This window comes from Columba livia, chromosome 1 (genome assembly GCF_036013475.1).
Source record: "Columba livia isolate bColLiv1 breed racing homer chromosome 1, bColLiv1.pat.W.v2, whole genome shotgun sequence".
Classification (NCBI taxonomy): domain Eukaryota; kingdom Metazoa; phylum Chordata; class Aves; order Columbiformes; family Columbidae; genus Columba; species Columba livia.
The window spans coordinates 92,565,825-92,583,359 of NC_088602.1; the positions used below are offsets into that span (position 1 = coordinate 92,565,825).

At 40.5% G+C, this 17,535-nt stretch overlaps 1 protein-coding gene across 2 annotated transcripts in view; it reads right to left on the minus strand.

The window, feature by feature from the left end:
• Positions 1 to 12,508: 12,508 nt before the first annotated feature.
• The window catches only part of RCAN1 (regulator of calcineurin 1), a 40,689-nt gene continuing 35,662 nt past the window's right edge, over positions 12,509 to 17,535 (minus strand). For both annotated transcript variants that reach the window (XM_065067195.1, XM_005511369.4), the window contains exons 3-4: positions 17,332 to 17,491; positions 12,509 to 15,268 (exon numbers count right to left, since the gene is read on the minus strand). In XM_065067195.1, the coding sequence (XP_064923267.1) occupies positions 15,105 to 15,268; positions 17,332 to 17,491 (324 nt within the window). In that variant the 3' untranslated portion in view covers positions 12,509 to 15,104. The remainder of the gene's footprint in view (positions 15,269 to 17,331; positions 17,492 to 17,535) is intronic.

Genomic DNA, 17,535 nt, shown 5'->3' on the forward strand with positions numbered 1-17,535 from the left:
TTTAAAAAAGGAAAAAAAACCCAAAGATATGGGATAATTCCCATTAAGATGCTCCCAATACACTCCTTCACCTGGGAGTCAGGACATTGCAGGCAAAGATGAAAAGGAGGAAATAAATTCTGTGGCTCAAACCCTGAGCCTTTGAAGTGCTAAGAAACAAAGGAAATGGATTTTCCCTGGCTGGAAAAAAAAGTCTTCGGGTGAAATTATCCAAATACCTTTTTAATAGTCATAGAATTGGATTTTGCACATGGGAATGGCAAGGAGTAGCACTTTGCAGCTTCGAATCTGCAAGTTACAATTAAAAGGCTTTCAAGCAGTCAAGTTCAGCTTTCACTACCAGAAAAACTTTTGTCAGCACCTGTGATTGTGGCTTCTAGTTGTCAGAGCTTGATGGCTGCTGGGTTAAAAATGCTAGCTGGGGAATCTGAACCTGCCAGGGGCCTGACAAAGTGTACAAACTGTCCCACTCCCTCTCACCTCCCCAAGGGGAAAGTTACATGCTCGTTTAGGAGACAATGGAAAATTTGTGAGCAGCTGTTTGTGCTTGAGGATCCATCCGCTGCACCACATAGAGCTTTAACACCCTTTTTGAGACAGACAACATGGGTGTGTGATTTGCTGATAAGGGAAATGCTCACAAGAGGCTGGATGCTCACACGCTTGCAGGTTTGGACTTCACCCAAATGAAAAGGCTGGCCTAAGCTGGAGCCAGCATGTTGTGGTGCCAAGACGGCTAATTCAACATGATTCAACAGTAGATGAGCTCAGAGGTTCAATGCAGTCAGTTTTCCGATGTGTTTATGGGCCTCTTGTAGTGCCCTGAAATAGTTCTGGGTTGGACAGACTGGGACATAGAGCTAGAAAAGAATTCAGACCTCTGTGACCTTGTACACACATGAAAAAGTCATCCTACGTTTTCTACCAAATGCTTTAAAAGCCTCACCATTGAAAAATATCTTTTTTACCTGTAACAGATATTTTTTAACCAATTGTTACAGAAGTAGTAGGATAAACAAAATTTGCTTTCTTATGAATCACCACTCTGCAATTGGATTTTTTAGTGCTTAAAAAACCCCCATAAAATAGCAGAAGCATTTCGGGAAGGCAGGACAACACTTGTGTGCATTTCCCTCCCTCATTTTGCTTCTGAGCTCCACAATGATTTTCTGGTCTCTGATAAATAAAATGTCTCTTTATTCCTTTGCCCTCATTAGAGGCACTAGCAGGCATCTCTCATGCATCCAGCTATTTATCATCTTCTCATGGAAGTCCCATGTACCTGGCCAGACAACCAGATCACCTACAGTATAAGCTTTCCACATGGTTCCTGTCTGAAGCCCTCTTTGTGGAGTTTGTTTGTGGAGTTAGTAAAGAATTTGATGCACCATCTGGCAGTGAGTTATCAAGTGGAGCATGGGGAAATTGAGATATTTGGAAGCAAAATAGCATCTGCAGATAGCAAGCAGTTTCATAGCTGGCCAAGCCACAGTCTAATCAGCAGAAGTCTGCTATTTCCAGACCCTGGTTCAGTGATTCTGCAACATCAGCTGAGGAAGCACTAGTTTTCAAGATGACTGCAGACTGTGCTGCTGTTCAGGTTGACTAACGGTAGGAAAACAGCAACCTTCTCGCTTCCCACTCACCCCAGGCAACGGGTGACAGCTCCGCTAGCATGTCCTCAGGCGATAACGAGTTACCCTGTGGGTAAGAGAGCAGATACATCTCTTCAGTGCATTTCTTTTCCTGCCAGCAGTCAGCATCTATTTAGGTGCACAAGTAATTCTGCATGATGCAGCTGGCCGGGTGAAGGTACCTACTGCTGAGGAAATGAACAGCACTGGCATCTCCTGCCTACAATGTCCCTTCTACCACTCACCACCACCTCATCCCACCCAGCCCACAGAGGAGGCACAACTTCTCAGAATTTAGATCAATTCTCATCTGCTCTAGGGTGTAAGAAATTAATTTCCAGTAGGACTTAATTTTTCAAGTGTTCTCTTAAGCAGCAATGAGAGCTTCCTCAACACTAGGGAGCTCAGTGCCAAGCCATAGACTGAGGCTGTTTCTATCCACACCTCACCTCAATGACAACTTCTTTCTGGCCTCCTCAGTGTCTTTTGTCACATGCCTGGGTGTCTAAGTCCTCTCTGTTCACACTGTAGCTCGACATTTCTTGAGACAGAAACCTTCGTGAGCTCGGCATTTGCAAAACACATGCGTCATCATGAACTTTGGTGAACAATTAATCACAGCTTTTAACCTGAGCAGTTGTTGTTCCTCCTCCTCACAGCCCACACATCTGCCACAGCCCTCAGCAACCCTGATATCTGGTGACCAACATACCCTTAAAACAACACAGCAACACCTTGCTTCTCTATTGACATTTTCTGACATAGAAACTGGGCTGTGTGTAAAAAGAGTCCCAAGATGGCAACACATTGAATGTATAAGGGAGGCAAGGGCCAAAAGAATTTTGGAAACCTTTGCGAACAGAAGGAAACTACATGGCATGTGGATGAGTTAATTCATTGCCATGCTCTATGGAGAGGAAACATTGGGTATTTACTACTAACCAGCACAATACTCCCCAAAAATGGTGTTAGTTCCTTCCCTGGATGGTTCCACAGGCTGACTTAAGCATGGAAAGTTCTTGCTAAGTGTCTCTCCCACACAACACAATTTGGCAAAGTGATTAACAGCAGAATGCAACACACCTTTTTAGTCTCGTTAGGGTGGTGAGGCACTAGAACAGGCTGCCCAGAGCAGCTGTGGTCACCCCATCCCTGGAAGTGTTCAAGTACAGGTTGGATGGGGCTTCGAGCAACCTGGTCTAGTGGAAGGTGTCCCTGCCCATGGCAGAGGAGTTGGACTAGATGATCTTTAAGTTTCCTTCCAACTCAAACCATTCTGTGATTCTAAACATTTTGACTACTAAACCACTCCCCTTTGTCAGCAGTGAGCTATTAGAACTGCTCCTCAACAAGTATGTACTGGAACACTGTACTATGCTCAGGAAGCTTTTTGACCTACCTACAGGAGTTATATTAGAGCAGCACCAGCCTATAATTAAGGTTGTGTCAAAGTTTCCATTCTATAATACTGCCCTGGAAAGAGAGAGTATTCACAGCTGAAGATACCTAGAAAACTCACCAAATTGCATGGGGCTGTTGTTCAGTATTTTTTTTAGTGTTTTTTAAAAATAATATAAGTTATTTAGTACATTCAAGACTTCAAACTTAATACTTAGCTGTGACTCACACAAATGAATTCGAGACCTTACTGCCAGGTACAACAGCCTCATGTCCCTTCTTGAAGATATCCTAAAGCTTAAACTGCATTATTTTCATGAGCCTGTAGTTTTTCATCTTGCCTTTCCTCAAGACATCTAAGGCAGTAGAAGTCTTCACTCTACTAGTGAAGGACTACTAGTCCTCCAGCATAATTAGGTTATCTTTTCCCTGCTTATGGTGAGCACAATGCATCTAAGGAGACTTCCTTATGGTGCAGCAACACCAGTCCTTCAGATTATGAGCTCATCTCTATAGAACAGATCATGAGCATACATGTACCTGCTGTCAGACTGAATTGAGTATCCTCCTGAAAGCAAAAAAAAATAACCTCCCAGAAAATGCTTAAGTCCTTAGCTTTAAAAATAATCTAAGAAGTTACATTTGCTTGTACTTTTAAAAATAATACAATAGTTGTGCTTGGGTGAACCTTGAAATGCGGTGATCCTGATCAGCAGCACCGTGAGTGGTAAGGCCACTAGACCTGTCCACTTGGTTTGAGTTCAAACGGATGAAGGAAGGTCGCTGAAATACAGATGTGCAACTGCAGCATAAGAAAGCAGAGGCTTACTCTCTGTGAACTTCAAAACTTAGGGGCAGGGTAGGGAGTTGAGAGGTACCTGGTGCTGCGTGAGGAACCCAGTGATGTGAAGCATGTGTTTTGGGATAGGAGGGTGCAGTGCCAGGGGCACAGGTCCAGCTGCTAGATCAGAACTGTTATTACAAACAGGGTCAGTGTGATGGTCCCTACAGCAGTAGTGTTGCCTGTGGGTATGAAGAACCTGGAGGACTGCTGCGTGTACCATGAGAAGGCATATGTGGGGGCAAATGAGGAGCAGTGGGAGGGGAAATCTGAGCCGAGCTTGTGCTGATGTCCATGTTTTGGATCCTTCCTACACACAGACTCCTCATCCCACACTCAGGAATCTCTTTTGCTTCTCCTTTTCCTAAGGAGCTCATGCAGGCCTGACACAAGTCAAGGAACCAGGGCCAGCATCCAGTGGCCTCACACTCCAAGCAGCAAGGTGACCCTCTCCTGACCAGGAACAACAACTGTAGTTGCTGCTGGCCATCCTGGTTAGGACACAGGCAGAAGTGAGAGTGACAGACGCCAGTGGGTGACCTGAGATGCCTAACACTTGGCCACCCTGCTGGCTAGCCCACACAGGGGAAATGACAGTGACAGAGTCCCCGGTGTGGTCTGCTGAGGCCATCTTCTCATCCAGGAACCACAGACTATACAGAGGGACAGTGTGTCAGCTGTGCTCACCCCTTTCCCTGCACACAGCCTTGCAGTTCTTGAAGTGGCTTGGACCATGGACGAGGTCACAGATCACAGACAAGACATCATACATCTCAAGTAAAAGACACCAGTGACAGCTTCTGTGTTCACTCTCCCTCCCAGTTTCGCAGTTCCAAATCAGTTCACCTGCTCCTAGCATTTCCTTTTGTCCTCCACCTGCCTCCCACCACCTTTTCCATTACAGCATGCTCCCCCTCTTCCGCCTGTCTCAGTCTGACTGCTGCTTGCTCTTCCTAAAAGTCTCGACATCGGAAATTTCATGAAAAAAACAACCTTTGGAGCAATGGACTTCAGTATACAAAAACTCATCTCAGAGGCCTTTTACACCTCTTTGAATTAAATCCTGTGCATGGCTGAGGAAAAACAAGCCTGATCCTTTCCATCTTTAGTGTATGTCAAGACAGCTTGGGCAGCTACCTCATTTCAGACAGAGCCACCTTACAAAGACTGGAAAAGCAACTACAGGCAAGACTTTTCCCTGCACCTTCCCCCACCGCTCCCCCTTCCTATATAGGAGAAGTAAAAGTCCTTCCAGGTGTCCTTCATCGCAAACTAGCCTATTTGCCTTCAGCAAGAATGCTGCATGTTATGACATGCAATAGTTTTGACCTTCAGTATCAGACAAGGAAGATACTGCAATTCCCTCTCACAAGAGCTATATTTAGCATGTGTATTCTCTTTGCATACTTTCCCTCCTTTGAAAGAGGTACAGAGTACATGCAGAGCATCTAAAATGTAATGTGAAAAAATAATTATTTGGCTGAAGAGAAATTTCCTCGCAACCTTTGGAGTTCACTGGCTGGCTGCTTCTGCAGTTCAAGAGATCAGAAACTGCATTTTTTAGAAACATTAAAACAGGACATAAGATACCAGAGGGACATTGAGAAGATACTAGCAGACACTGAGAGATCTGATGCTTTCTAGAGAAATAAATGCATGCAAAATGTCCTCACATTTGCTTTGGTAAAATGCCATCTGACTGCTGGCTTGAGCAGGGGATTAATCAAATCAGGTGGGAGTGCCCCGGCATAGGACAGAGAAGGGCTTCGGCACCTGAACCATTTCAGTCACTGCCAGGTCCAAGAAGTTTCTCAGCACCTTGCTGCTTCAAGCCATATGAGGCCAGCATGATTCAACTTCATCTCACAGAACTGACAAAAACCTTAAGTGGAAAACGAGGTACAAAAGGCTGTGCAACTGCTTTTTATGTCAAGTCTTCTATTTCCTCAGCTCAAATAACATCAATAAATTGATCATTACTTATCATAACAAAGGCTCAATCCAACATGTTTCAGCTCCAGAGCTAAAATAATGCCACACTGCTGTGCAAGTCACTTCATGCAGCTGGCCCTCTTTGTATTAATCTAACAGTAACTCACATTAATAAATGCTTTTGTATTAACCGATCTGTTTAACTCAAACACACCCAGTAAACTAGCATCACTTTATTTAGTGGCCACAAAGAGCTGGGCACTCGAACTTTACCTTTTATATTTATAACCAGACAGTTTTCACTTCGTGTGTCCCATGTGCCCCTTTAAAGCAAGGCATTTTAAAAAGGAAAGCTGACAAAAATATTTCAAAGATTCTCTCATAATACTTTTCTAATGCCTGTGTAACACGAGCAATTTCTACTCTCACACAGCACAAAGCCAGGCCAGGGCAGCTGGTAGAGCGAATGATAATGTGATACAAACAGAACGACATCCCAGATAGTTTCTATCCTCTGGCACAAAACCATACCCCACTTTTAACAGGTAGCTTCACTGCTGGTTACACTTCCTTTGCACTGGTGCTCTTACACGTGAGAGTTAGAGTAACATGAGTTTGAAAAGCTACGTTATACAGACATCTGCAAAATTACATGCATTAGCCTTCACTGCAAGCCTGCAATGCATGCCAGCCTTTTATAACTTGCTTTTCCTGCTATATGAGCATCGCAGTGATGACTTTTTTTCAGTGATAAAAAACTTCTCTCCACTGAGACGCTACACCCCAGTATGAACAGCCCACACACCAAATGCTTTTATCATTTGGATTAACCCCATGTTACAGCATGCATATGCTTGCTTGCAAACAGGGATACCCAGACAGAGATGTACAAAGTTACTTAACTCCTGGAGGCAACCTTGCTGTGAAACATATTCCACATGCTTTTCAGAGGTTATAAAGCACAAACTGCACAAACAGAAACAAAAGTCTTTTAACACCTGTACTGCATCCTTGTGGCCATCTAACAAGTTGAGATGTGAAACTAACTGCTAGCTGGCTTCCAGTAGCTAACCTGACTGGAAAAATCCAGATTTCTTAGCAAGCTGATTCAAACACCTTGCACGTGAGAACCTTTGCTTATGAGTGATATCAATGAAATCAAGCAGAGCACAGTGCGTGCACTGCGACTTACTACTAAAATGACTCATGATTACCTTTAAAATGTACTTTGCTTCAAGATTTCCTACACACCACAGGTATGTTTCAAATCAACTATATCCAAAGAGATCAGAGACAAGGAATACCTTGCTTTCATAATCTAATAGTGAAATGACTTTTTCTTCCACATCTGCTATTGCAATAGGAGGTTGAGTTTTGAGTTTTCAGTTTTATTCAGTTGTATGCAATGACATTGCTTGATATTTAGCTCCACCTACGGGCGTCTCCACATACCTCCTTCAATTCATTGAACATAGTTATGCGTTAAGACTTTAATCACGCAAGACTCCACTATCTTCCACGCCCAAAGAAAAAAAATAAGAAGATGCACAATTCTGTTGAGAACTGCATTCAAGTTAGAATGTAAGTTATTGTTCAAATCATACAGCACACGAATTGGTTAATGGAAAGGAATGAGGGGAAAAAAGCAACCCAGAAAACTGCATCATAGAAATGAAAAAAGTTCAGGATCTCTTTTTAGAGAAAATACAAGTTTACTTCCTTATTTTCCAAGGTACTCCCTACCGATTAACTCTTTTAAATCAAGCTCTAGTATGCTAAGCAGTGAGTTTTGATGTTTTTTAAAAAAGTCAAAATTCTGACAGCTTTCTTAAATAAAAGCTGACCTGCAACACACAACCTAATTCAGGATCTTTAGTTTATACAACTTCTTCAGATCTCCTAAAACAGCCTGATATGAATTAGTAACTCACTGAGAACCATATATAATTTCATTTGCAGACTGATTCACAAAATAAAAGCATAGAAATCTATAGATCTTAAAAGCCAAGTTCCACTGAAAGTTAGCCAAAAACTTGTAACACTGTAACAAGAAATAGCCAGTTGCTATGAGCTGGTCATCTTCTATTTATTAGAGTTTTCGAATAGTACAGATCACATTTCATGAGGAAAAACTACTTTATTTCATTTTTCTGGGCAAGAGAGAGACATTGTAAGGGAACAACACTAAGCTGACTTCACCAAAATCTATTTAAAAGCCTGGTGGTTTCAAAGATGCATTTCAAAGCTTCAGAAAAACTACTACAGAGAAGGTTGAAAAGATTTTGAGAATCAAGGGACATAAACATGTGATGTAAGGGGGAAGGGAAAGTTCCAATAGGATTTTGGCAGAGACCACAGTATAAACTTTCAATCAGTAACATGCAGATGCAGAAAGCTAAAGGGGCAGCTCCAGAACATGCCTAGATCTCGCAGCACCCCTAGACACCCCCAAAAGCACAACATTCCCACAAAGAAAATTTGAATGAAATAATGATGATGTCTACCTGAATTATCCTAAAGGACCTCTTTAGCATTTTTATAGACTTGATATTGGAGTAACTCCAAATATTCAGTCAGTCAAAAGACATAGTGTTCAGTGGCACAAAAAGACTCAGACACTGATGTATTTTCTACCTCTTCCTCCAGACTTCTGCAGTACCTCAGTAAGCCCTATTCTGTAAAACCTTTAATTCAAATAGTGAGCCTCCAGATATGAAATTGAACAAAACGGATTGGGAAACAATGGAGTTGTGAGTAAAACTCTGGCTGCCCACTGAAATCCTCAGTATCAAACACAAGCACTCTGAAATATGAATAGTCTATCCTGACTAACAAGCATAAGCTGAAAAGCAATTGATCAGCGATACACATTAAAAAGAGACATACAAGTTAAACTCCTGCCAGTAGTCTATGGCTCTTTGTACATTTGTTTACGTTTAAATGAACTTGTCCTCACTGGACTCGGGAAGTGGTAGAGTAGGACAGACAGCAGCAAAAATTCCATGGAGTTGGACAAAGGGAGACAGCAAGCCAGCATGGCACTCAAGAGAGTCTGACTTGTTCCCAGGCCTACAGAAGTATTGAAGGTATGGCAAATACACCCATCGAGATAGGGAAGTGATTATGGTATGGCCAGAGCTACAGATGCATGGCATCAGAAGAGAGTACAACAATCTGCACCAGCAAAATAAATAAAGGATAAGCATGCATAAACGACAGGAGGAGACACACAACACAGCAAACAGAAAACCAGAGAAAATTTCATTAGGATTAATAAAGAATACGACACCTTGGGCATTAGGTGAATATAAGGGAAGTTCTTAGTTGCATTTAAAAGTTTCATTCGAGTGGATGTGCTAGTAATGAAATGGCAAAGAAATTAATTCCTGGCACAAGTTCAACAGCAAGAGAGCACGCACACACTCAGCATAGGTAGTTCCACACAGTCAAAAGTAAAAGACAAAGGACCTTCTTGGTAGATGGCACACAATGAACTTCAATATGTAGGAAGAGAGAACAAAAAAAAAAAAGTGGAAGAAATATTTGAAGATGGTACAAAGATACAAACCCCCAAAATCCCATCCAAACAAATTCACAGTCTATGAAAAGGATTGATACTATGAAGTACAAGCTCTAAAGAGATAATCACCACAAAGAGCAAAGTCGTTATTGACAGACTCCAGGTCTAGCAGCAAGAGCAGCACCAGACTGACATCTACTGACAAATGTCCCACCAGTGCTCCCCCCATGCTGTGCTACCAGCATACAAGACCTTTGCAAAGCCTTTGTAAAGCTTGTGACAGAGCTCTGAAGTCACAGACACTGAGCTGTGCTTATCCTTGGATAAGAGGAAAAAGAAGACCTAGAAAATGCTTGTAAACCTCAGACTCTCAGTCTCTTGGAAATATGGAATAACATTTTGTGTCAGAAGGGCACGATGGGAGCAGGAAGCAGTATTAGGAAGAACTGGTGCTTCTTAAGTTGGTCTTTGAGAGGCAGAAAGTCCAAAACAGAACAAGTGACCGGACTAAAAGAATAGGTAACAGGACTAACAGAAGTGACAATCACAGAATCACAGAATGTTAGGGATTGGAAGGGACGTCAAAACATGCCACTTGATGTCTGTCTCTTCCTTCACCTGTTCAACCTTTCATACTTTAACACTCATCATTTTATGTCTTTTCATACCTCAGCTGGAATGCACCACAATGAAAACCAATTGCCAGTTACTTAAAACAAACCAACAAAACAAGAACCACCAACCAAAAAAAACCACAAACGCAGCAAGATGACAGAAGTTATAATTTTAGGTATATAAATACAGACCAGGTAAGTGACAAAAAGTTTCATGTGTGACAGTCATTACTTTATCAAGGGAAATTTTGGCAGGGAAGATAAATCTGGTCCTGCCAGATCCATCCTGTCACCTAATCACCAATCAAGCCACCTTTGCAATGCAGAGTATCCTGGGGGATGTCTTTTCTTTGTTATTAGTGGTTGCTTTGTTTTCTTCTTTTTAGACATCCAAACATGAATTCTTAAAAGCACTCAGCAGGTATAATTTTCTGCAAAATGTTTCTGTTGGGCCAGCCAGGATAAAAACAAAGATGACAGAGGAAGAGCAACAACTGAACCCAAGACCTAGTAAATGAATTTCTGAACTTAGTCTAGAGTAAAGGTCCAGCCCTTGCTATCATTTTGTATGTTTGAAACTGAGAGAGTTAAAAGAACTTGTCTTCCCAAAGACATTCTTTCTAGTGTGACAAAGCAAGACTTGACTAGGCAGGTGATCACACCTAGGGCAAAATCCATGCTGCTACTGTTAAAATGGTATGAGAAAGAGTTGCTGGAGTTCATTCCTTCCCCACCCTTGACAAGTCTGGGCTACACAAGAACAACTAGTACACTTGTCCAGTATTCCAAACGTCAAAGTTACTACACTTGTTGCTGCTCTGAAAAACAAAACCCTGATTAGAAACAAAATTTAATCTTAGATGTTGAGTTCACCTATGTAACAAGTGAGCTTCTTAATGTAGTTAACACTTGCACAAACGCATAATCCAATAACAGGAACATGTATCACTGAGCTGGCAAGAAGTCTTGCAAAATGACAAATGCTGGTGAGCACTTACAGATGTATGGAGATTATTCATGCTATCCTTATGCAGAAGACAAATCATAGAATCACTTTAGTTGGAAAAGACCCTCAAGATCATCTAGTCCGACCTTTACCCTAACACTGCCAAGTTCACCTCTAAACCATGTCTCTAAGAACCTCATCTACATCTCCAGGGATGGTGACTCCACCACTTCCCTGGGCAGCCTGTTCCAATGCCTGACAACCCTTTCCATGAAGAAATTTTTCCTAATATCCAATCTAAACCTCCCCTGGCACAACTTGAGGCCATTTCCTCCTATCAGTTTGCTACTTGGGAGGAGAGACCAACACCCTCCATGCTACCACCTCCTTTCAGGCAGTTGTAGAGAGCAATAAGGTCTCCCCTCAGCCTCCTTTTCTCCAGGCTGAACAGCCCCAGCTCCCTCAGCTGCTCATCAGACTTGTGCTCCAGACCCCTCACCAGCTTTGTTGCCATTCTCTGAACTCTCTCCAGCACCTCAATGTCTCACTACCCATGTAGTGAGGGGCCCAAAACTGAACACAGGATTCAAGGTGGGGCCTCACCAGTGCTCAGTACAGGGGAACGATCACTGCCCTAGTCCTGCTGGCCACACTAGTTGTGATACAAGCCAGGATGCTGCTGGCCTTTTTGGCCACCTGGGCACACTGCTGGCTCATGTTCAGCCAGCTGTCAATCAACACCCCCAGGCCCTTTTCCACTGGGCAACTTTCCAGCCACTCCAAGCCTGTTGCTCTGCCTGGGGTGGTTGTGACCCAAATGCAGGACCTGGCAAAAAATAATAAAACTTGAGCTATACTTCCGAAAAGAAAAAGAAATTAAGTCTTCTATATAAAGCAGAACAGCTCTGTTGGAATAGCTATTTCACCTTCTGCCTTTTGTTAGATCACTTAAAGATCAAGTTGTTTCTGTTACTCTGTGCAGGAATTCCCCTGGATGGGCTTTGCTATTGATGAGCAGCAGCACTTTGCTATTTCAAATCACTTCTGTGTATCAAACAACTTCTTACAAACATCAATACTTCCCAGTCATAAGTATTGAGAAGAAAGACGAGCTCTAATATAAATAATTCCTTTCTGCTGTGAAAAAAGACTTCTATCCATATCAAGTAAAACCTTCAATGCATTTTTGCATAACATGTCTTGCAACACAAATCCATTTAAATGCTGATATATTTTAGTATTCCAAGAACTTTAAAAATAGAATTGTTGATGCTGCAGAAGAAAACTGATGAGGATATTATGAATGCACAGGGATTATTATAGAATAGTAAGATGCTGACACATATCAGGAAGCATGTCAACTTCAGGCACAGGAGCATCAGTTTTTAACTGGAATATTCCAGATTGTATTTTATTCATTAGTAGATTCTCATACTTTGACTGAGATCACACAAATCTCTTAAGCAAAAGGCTGGAAAGCTTTTTGCTCAATAAATTCATTTGGTTGGTAAGCATGTGACCTAGGACAATATTCTTACCTTTTTCAAACCAGAAGTATTTGGAAGCTTAAAGTTCAGACTTTGTTGGAAAACCTTCAATGTTTCATGCATAAAGACCACAACATTTACAAGAAGACAACAAAATATTTTAATTTAAATATACCCCATACTATACAATTGTATAAAATACCAGCTAAGCATTCATTTGAACATTTAATAAAAAATAAAACCAAAAACAAACAGAAAAAGCAAGCAGCACACCATAGTAATGACAACAGAGGGTGGCACAAGCCAGGATACACAACCAGAAAGACAGTCAAGTTACTGTCTCACAGCCTTTGTTTACAGCTACCATCAAAAGAGGAAACACACTGTAGCCATCCCAAGACTTGCATCGTTTCTAGTGCCCACCTTATTAGGCAGACCGTGTACTAAAATAATGAAAACCATACTGGTATTTCACATTCTGTTCTGTTCAACTGAAAGGTAGCACTGCTTTCTTCAGATTGCTAGGAAACAGAACAGTAACCACCTGGGTTTCTAACGCAAAACTAATGCTTTGATTGGTACTCATGGAAAGATGGAAAAAGGACAGAACAGCAACTATACAAATGATTTTAAATCAAATGAAATGAAACATTAACTCCAGCAGTAATTTGAGAAACATGGGAAAAAAAAATCTTGGAAAGGTTTAAAGGCAGTTGTGGCAAACCTACAAAGTTTCTATGTTTATGTATTTATTTTGTGTTAATAAGCAGTATATGTATCCAGCTGACTGTTACACCTTGGTAACACAAAATAGCCTTATGCACCCCCTGTCCATAAAACACGGCTCCAGCACTAAGTGGCTTTAGGTCTTCTGAACACTGTTAACACGCAGAAAGTACCACTTGAGTTGGGTCCAAGACAGACACCAAGTGTCAGGGTTTGTTTCAGTTTACAGGACATACCAATCAAAACAGGATGATAACTGCAAGTATTACTGAAGTTCAATATGACCCTGTTCTCTGTGGTCACGGGATATCAACTTCTGTTTTGCTAACTATAATGAGAGGCCTCCAATAATACCACGTTAACACTGCAACACAGCTTGGAATGGCTTCATTGTACATTTTTTTTTTTAAAATATATACTATTTATTTAAAAAACAAGGTGTGAACCTGGGCATGTTTGCTTCAATGTTTGCTTCAAATGGCACAGAATTAATTTCTTTATATTATCTCCAGCTACAAAACTCATTCTCAGACCAACTGTGGTGAAAGCAAACCAGTGAACCATGCTTTGACTTCCAAAAACATGTTGAGAAGCTTCAAACAACTCCTTTCTAAAACTCTGATATTTTCCCACAGATATTCGTTACAAAAAATACTGGAACCTATTTCAAAGTGAGGATCTCCATTTTAAAAAGACAAGCAATAAAATACACTTCTGCAATCTTCCTCTGAACTTTTGTCATGAGCTACTGTTCCTAAACATGGACATATAAAAAAACCTTAAAGCGTCTCCCACATACATCCATTACTTAAGTATGCATCGTTACTTGGCATTAAGCATGTCTAAATACCAGCTTATTTTGGAAGCAAAGCTAAGAAAGTTTATATTTATGGACATACAAAGCCAGTAGAAAAAGATACAAGTGTGCAGCTTGTAGAACAGTTCACATCAGGAATGAAGGAGGAAAAGGCACTCCAGCTCTCTTCACTGTTCTACACACTGTGTGCAATGTTTCAATCACTGTTAAACCTTTGCTCACAATAATGCAGATTCACACACTGAGTAGAGTTCACATCTCTCTATTACCATTTGCTTTTCACTGAAAAATTACATTGCTGTGATTATGCAACATTAGCTTTATTTATACATTTAAGAGTACTTTTTTTTTCGAAATGAGAAAGTCAAAGCTACTGAACAAATGTTATTGAAGATATAAATTATTTAAGCTTAAATAATTTAAAATCAACTTATTTAAACAACTTTCCTATTGCACATTTTTTCCATTACTTTGCCAGATAAAACCCTATGTAGGCATTTAAAAGGTTAAAATTTTAAAAGCACAAATTTACATAGCACCAAAATAAGGTGCTGAAGAAATTGTATGCCTTCTGGAAAATGAGTGCCAATAAAAACAAATATAAATATATATTTATATACACATCTAGTAGTAAGTCGGGATGCTGAGATAATAAATACTTTAAACAATTTCCCAGATTTCCAGAAACATGTGAGAAACTATAGAAAATAATGCAAAGTTACTTCAGAAGACCAAGAATACACATGCACAAAGTCTATAAGAAAAAGGTTTACGATTCCCATACCTTAATCTTTAAAACCACCTCTTGTTTTTGATATGTACTCCACACAATGACTATCCTACTAGTTTGAGGATTTATGTGAGACAGAAGAAAGCTTCCCCCAGTTGCTTTATAATGGAACAGCTTACAGCAACCCCGCAAAAAATAAACCTAGTTTGTCCTGTTATGTCTCAAAATGTCATCTTTTGCCTGTCTTTCATTCCCACTGATCTGGGAATACACTCAGGACATCCATCAACTCGCAGCATCACAAATAAGGATGAAACTTCCTATATTTTTTTTCTGAGCAAACTTATATTGGAATTTCTCCTGCTGTAACTGCTGCTACCAAACCTGTGACCTGTTGTTTCCATAGTAAATGTTTCCCTTGCATACATCTACTTGTAACCCTTGAAAACCAACAGCAGTTCAGCTTAAATGGGTAGGAGTATAATCTGGCCTTCTTGTCTGAATAATTTTTGGTTTGGGTTTCTTCGTTTCTTCTTCGACATCGTTTTCCTGGTCACTCTCACATACGTGAACGACAACACTTGGAGTAGTGTCAGTTGCAGCATGTAGCTCATACTTTTCTCCTGAAAGTGAAAATATTAGCAAAACTGGTTAAAAAGGTTCCATACTGTAAAAAAGTATGAAATTACTAAAAAGAAAGGAACTCAAAAACGTTTAAGTTTTACACTCATGACAAAAACCTGATGCCACAACACATTAGATGGTGCAGGGAGGTGCACTGCAAACAGTCACATTATCCATTCAAAGTTTTGTTTTCAAAGCAACATAGCTCAGCTGCTCTCTTAAATGCAAGTTTACCTAAGTTACCCTTGGCATTCAAGAACACATTCTACATGAGCAGTCATAACTCTTCTTGGTGGGTTTTTGTAATTTTAAAGCATACAAGATTATCTAACCACTGTGCCACGCAGACTTTGTTTTTGTGAATGATGGCAAAACCACAGGATCTTCCTTCTTTCCAAAGCTCTCAGTGTTAACAAAGCTGGATGCAGTTTTTCCTACCTCACACAGAGGTGCTCTAACATTGTTCTGGCATTCTGTGGAAAAGCAGAGCTAGACAGCAGGCTCCACACATATATAATGTGAAATGCTCAGATACAACACAGCCAGTGTGTAGAAGTGCTATGACACAAATTTTGTTGACCACTGATCTGAAATCTGTTCGCCCTACAATATAAAGAATTGCTTTTAAACATCTATCCAGGTGTGAAATAATTTTAATCTTAGATCAGTGAAAGAGAAAACTATTTCTTTTCACTGCTTTCCTGATCAGTTCCCCTTAATTTCTTGTTACTCATTACCTCTCAGTGGAGAGGACAAGCTCCATTAAGACCTCTATAGTGATCTGCACGTCAGCTGTTCAGAAGAGCTCACACCTGTGGCAAGCAGCACACTAGCGTGCCAAGGCCCTGAAGTCATCTCTGTTCTGTTTCCCCAACAACTTTAGGAAGGGGAACTGGCACAAAGAGCAGTTCCATAGAGGCTCTTGCCTCCAGTTCTTCAGAATCACACAAGCTATTGTGCTAGACTACTGCATAGAACACTGATGCATGAGGAAAAGTTCTGCCCTACCCTCTTCTCCACCCCTTACTACTGACATATTCCCTAAGCTGCTAGGTAAACACTATAAAAATACCACAATAAAATGATTTAGATTACAGTTTTTATGCTCTTTGGTATGGTACTAAATGTGGCCATTTCTTCTCTCTCCTAAACCTAACAGTACCATTGCAAACAGGTTAAATCAGAGTTGTAGATTTTGGGAAATATAACTTGCACTGATTCTCATTACGGAAGTTGTCTTAACTGAGGTATAAAATGACATCAAGGGATGTGATCATTAATCACTGAAAAGTGGAATCATGTTTAAATAGTTCAGTTTAGTGGAACTTTACATCTATTCCTTAAAGTAGTGTTTCTCCTGTCTGTGGTGTTATTTTTAATAACAGACCTATAAACAGTCTACACAGCATGGTTAGCTGAAATTATAAGCAGCTTATGGGATAGCACTAGAAATAAGGAGTGAGCATACAGTCAATACCTCCTTCAGTCTAGACAGTGAGTTAAAACAAAAAATAAAAACGAATCAAATACAACCTTTTATTGTTCCCGAGGTGAAGCTATCTCAAAGTTTCCAATAAATGAATAAATTGCAACAAATGAAAATTGAGAGCAAGGAGTGGCAGAAACTTCTCCCTCAACTCCAAAAGTAAATGAGGCTGATACTGATAGTTTTCCCTACTACCTCAGTTGCAGAGGTAATTCTAGTAGAGAGCTATAGAGCTGTTAACTGGTTCATTGTCTTTGTCTGAAACAGGATTTTCCCATTCCTTCAAGAGGCATACACAACTGCCTCTTTGTTTTTAGGTTAGGAAGCTGCTTCTTAAATTCTGATGAACAAGCTAACTACTGAAGCTACATTCATGCTCTCTCAATAAATCACAAAATAGATCATATTTCCAAGTGATCCTATGGAATTACCATGTGTGTAAGGAATTGCTTTTTACTAACACTTTTTCTGATATTACAAATTTAACTGGTAGGTATTAAGTCATTTGAAGAGTTCTATAAATTCAGAAAGTTTAAAAAGTGTTTTACTCAATCTAGTGTTTCTACTCCTCCTTACCTGGTCCTAACTTGGAGATAGCATATAAAAGGTCATAGTTAATGACTGGAGTAGCATCTTCTACTTGCTTCCAATCAACAGGTGGTGAGGCAGGAGGTGAAATCAAAAACTGTTTGTCTGGATTTGGTGGCGCCAAATGTGAGCTTCCAATGTGCAAAGTCTGAAAAAAGCATAAAAGCCAAAGCTGTTTCATTATTATCAATG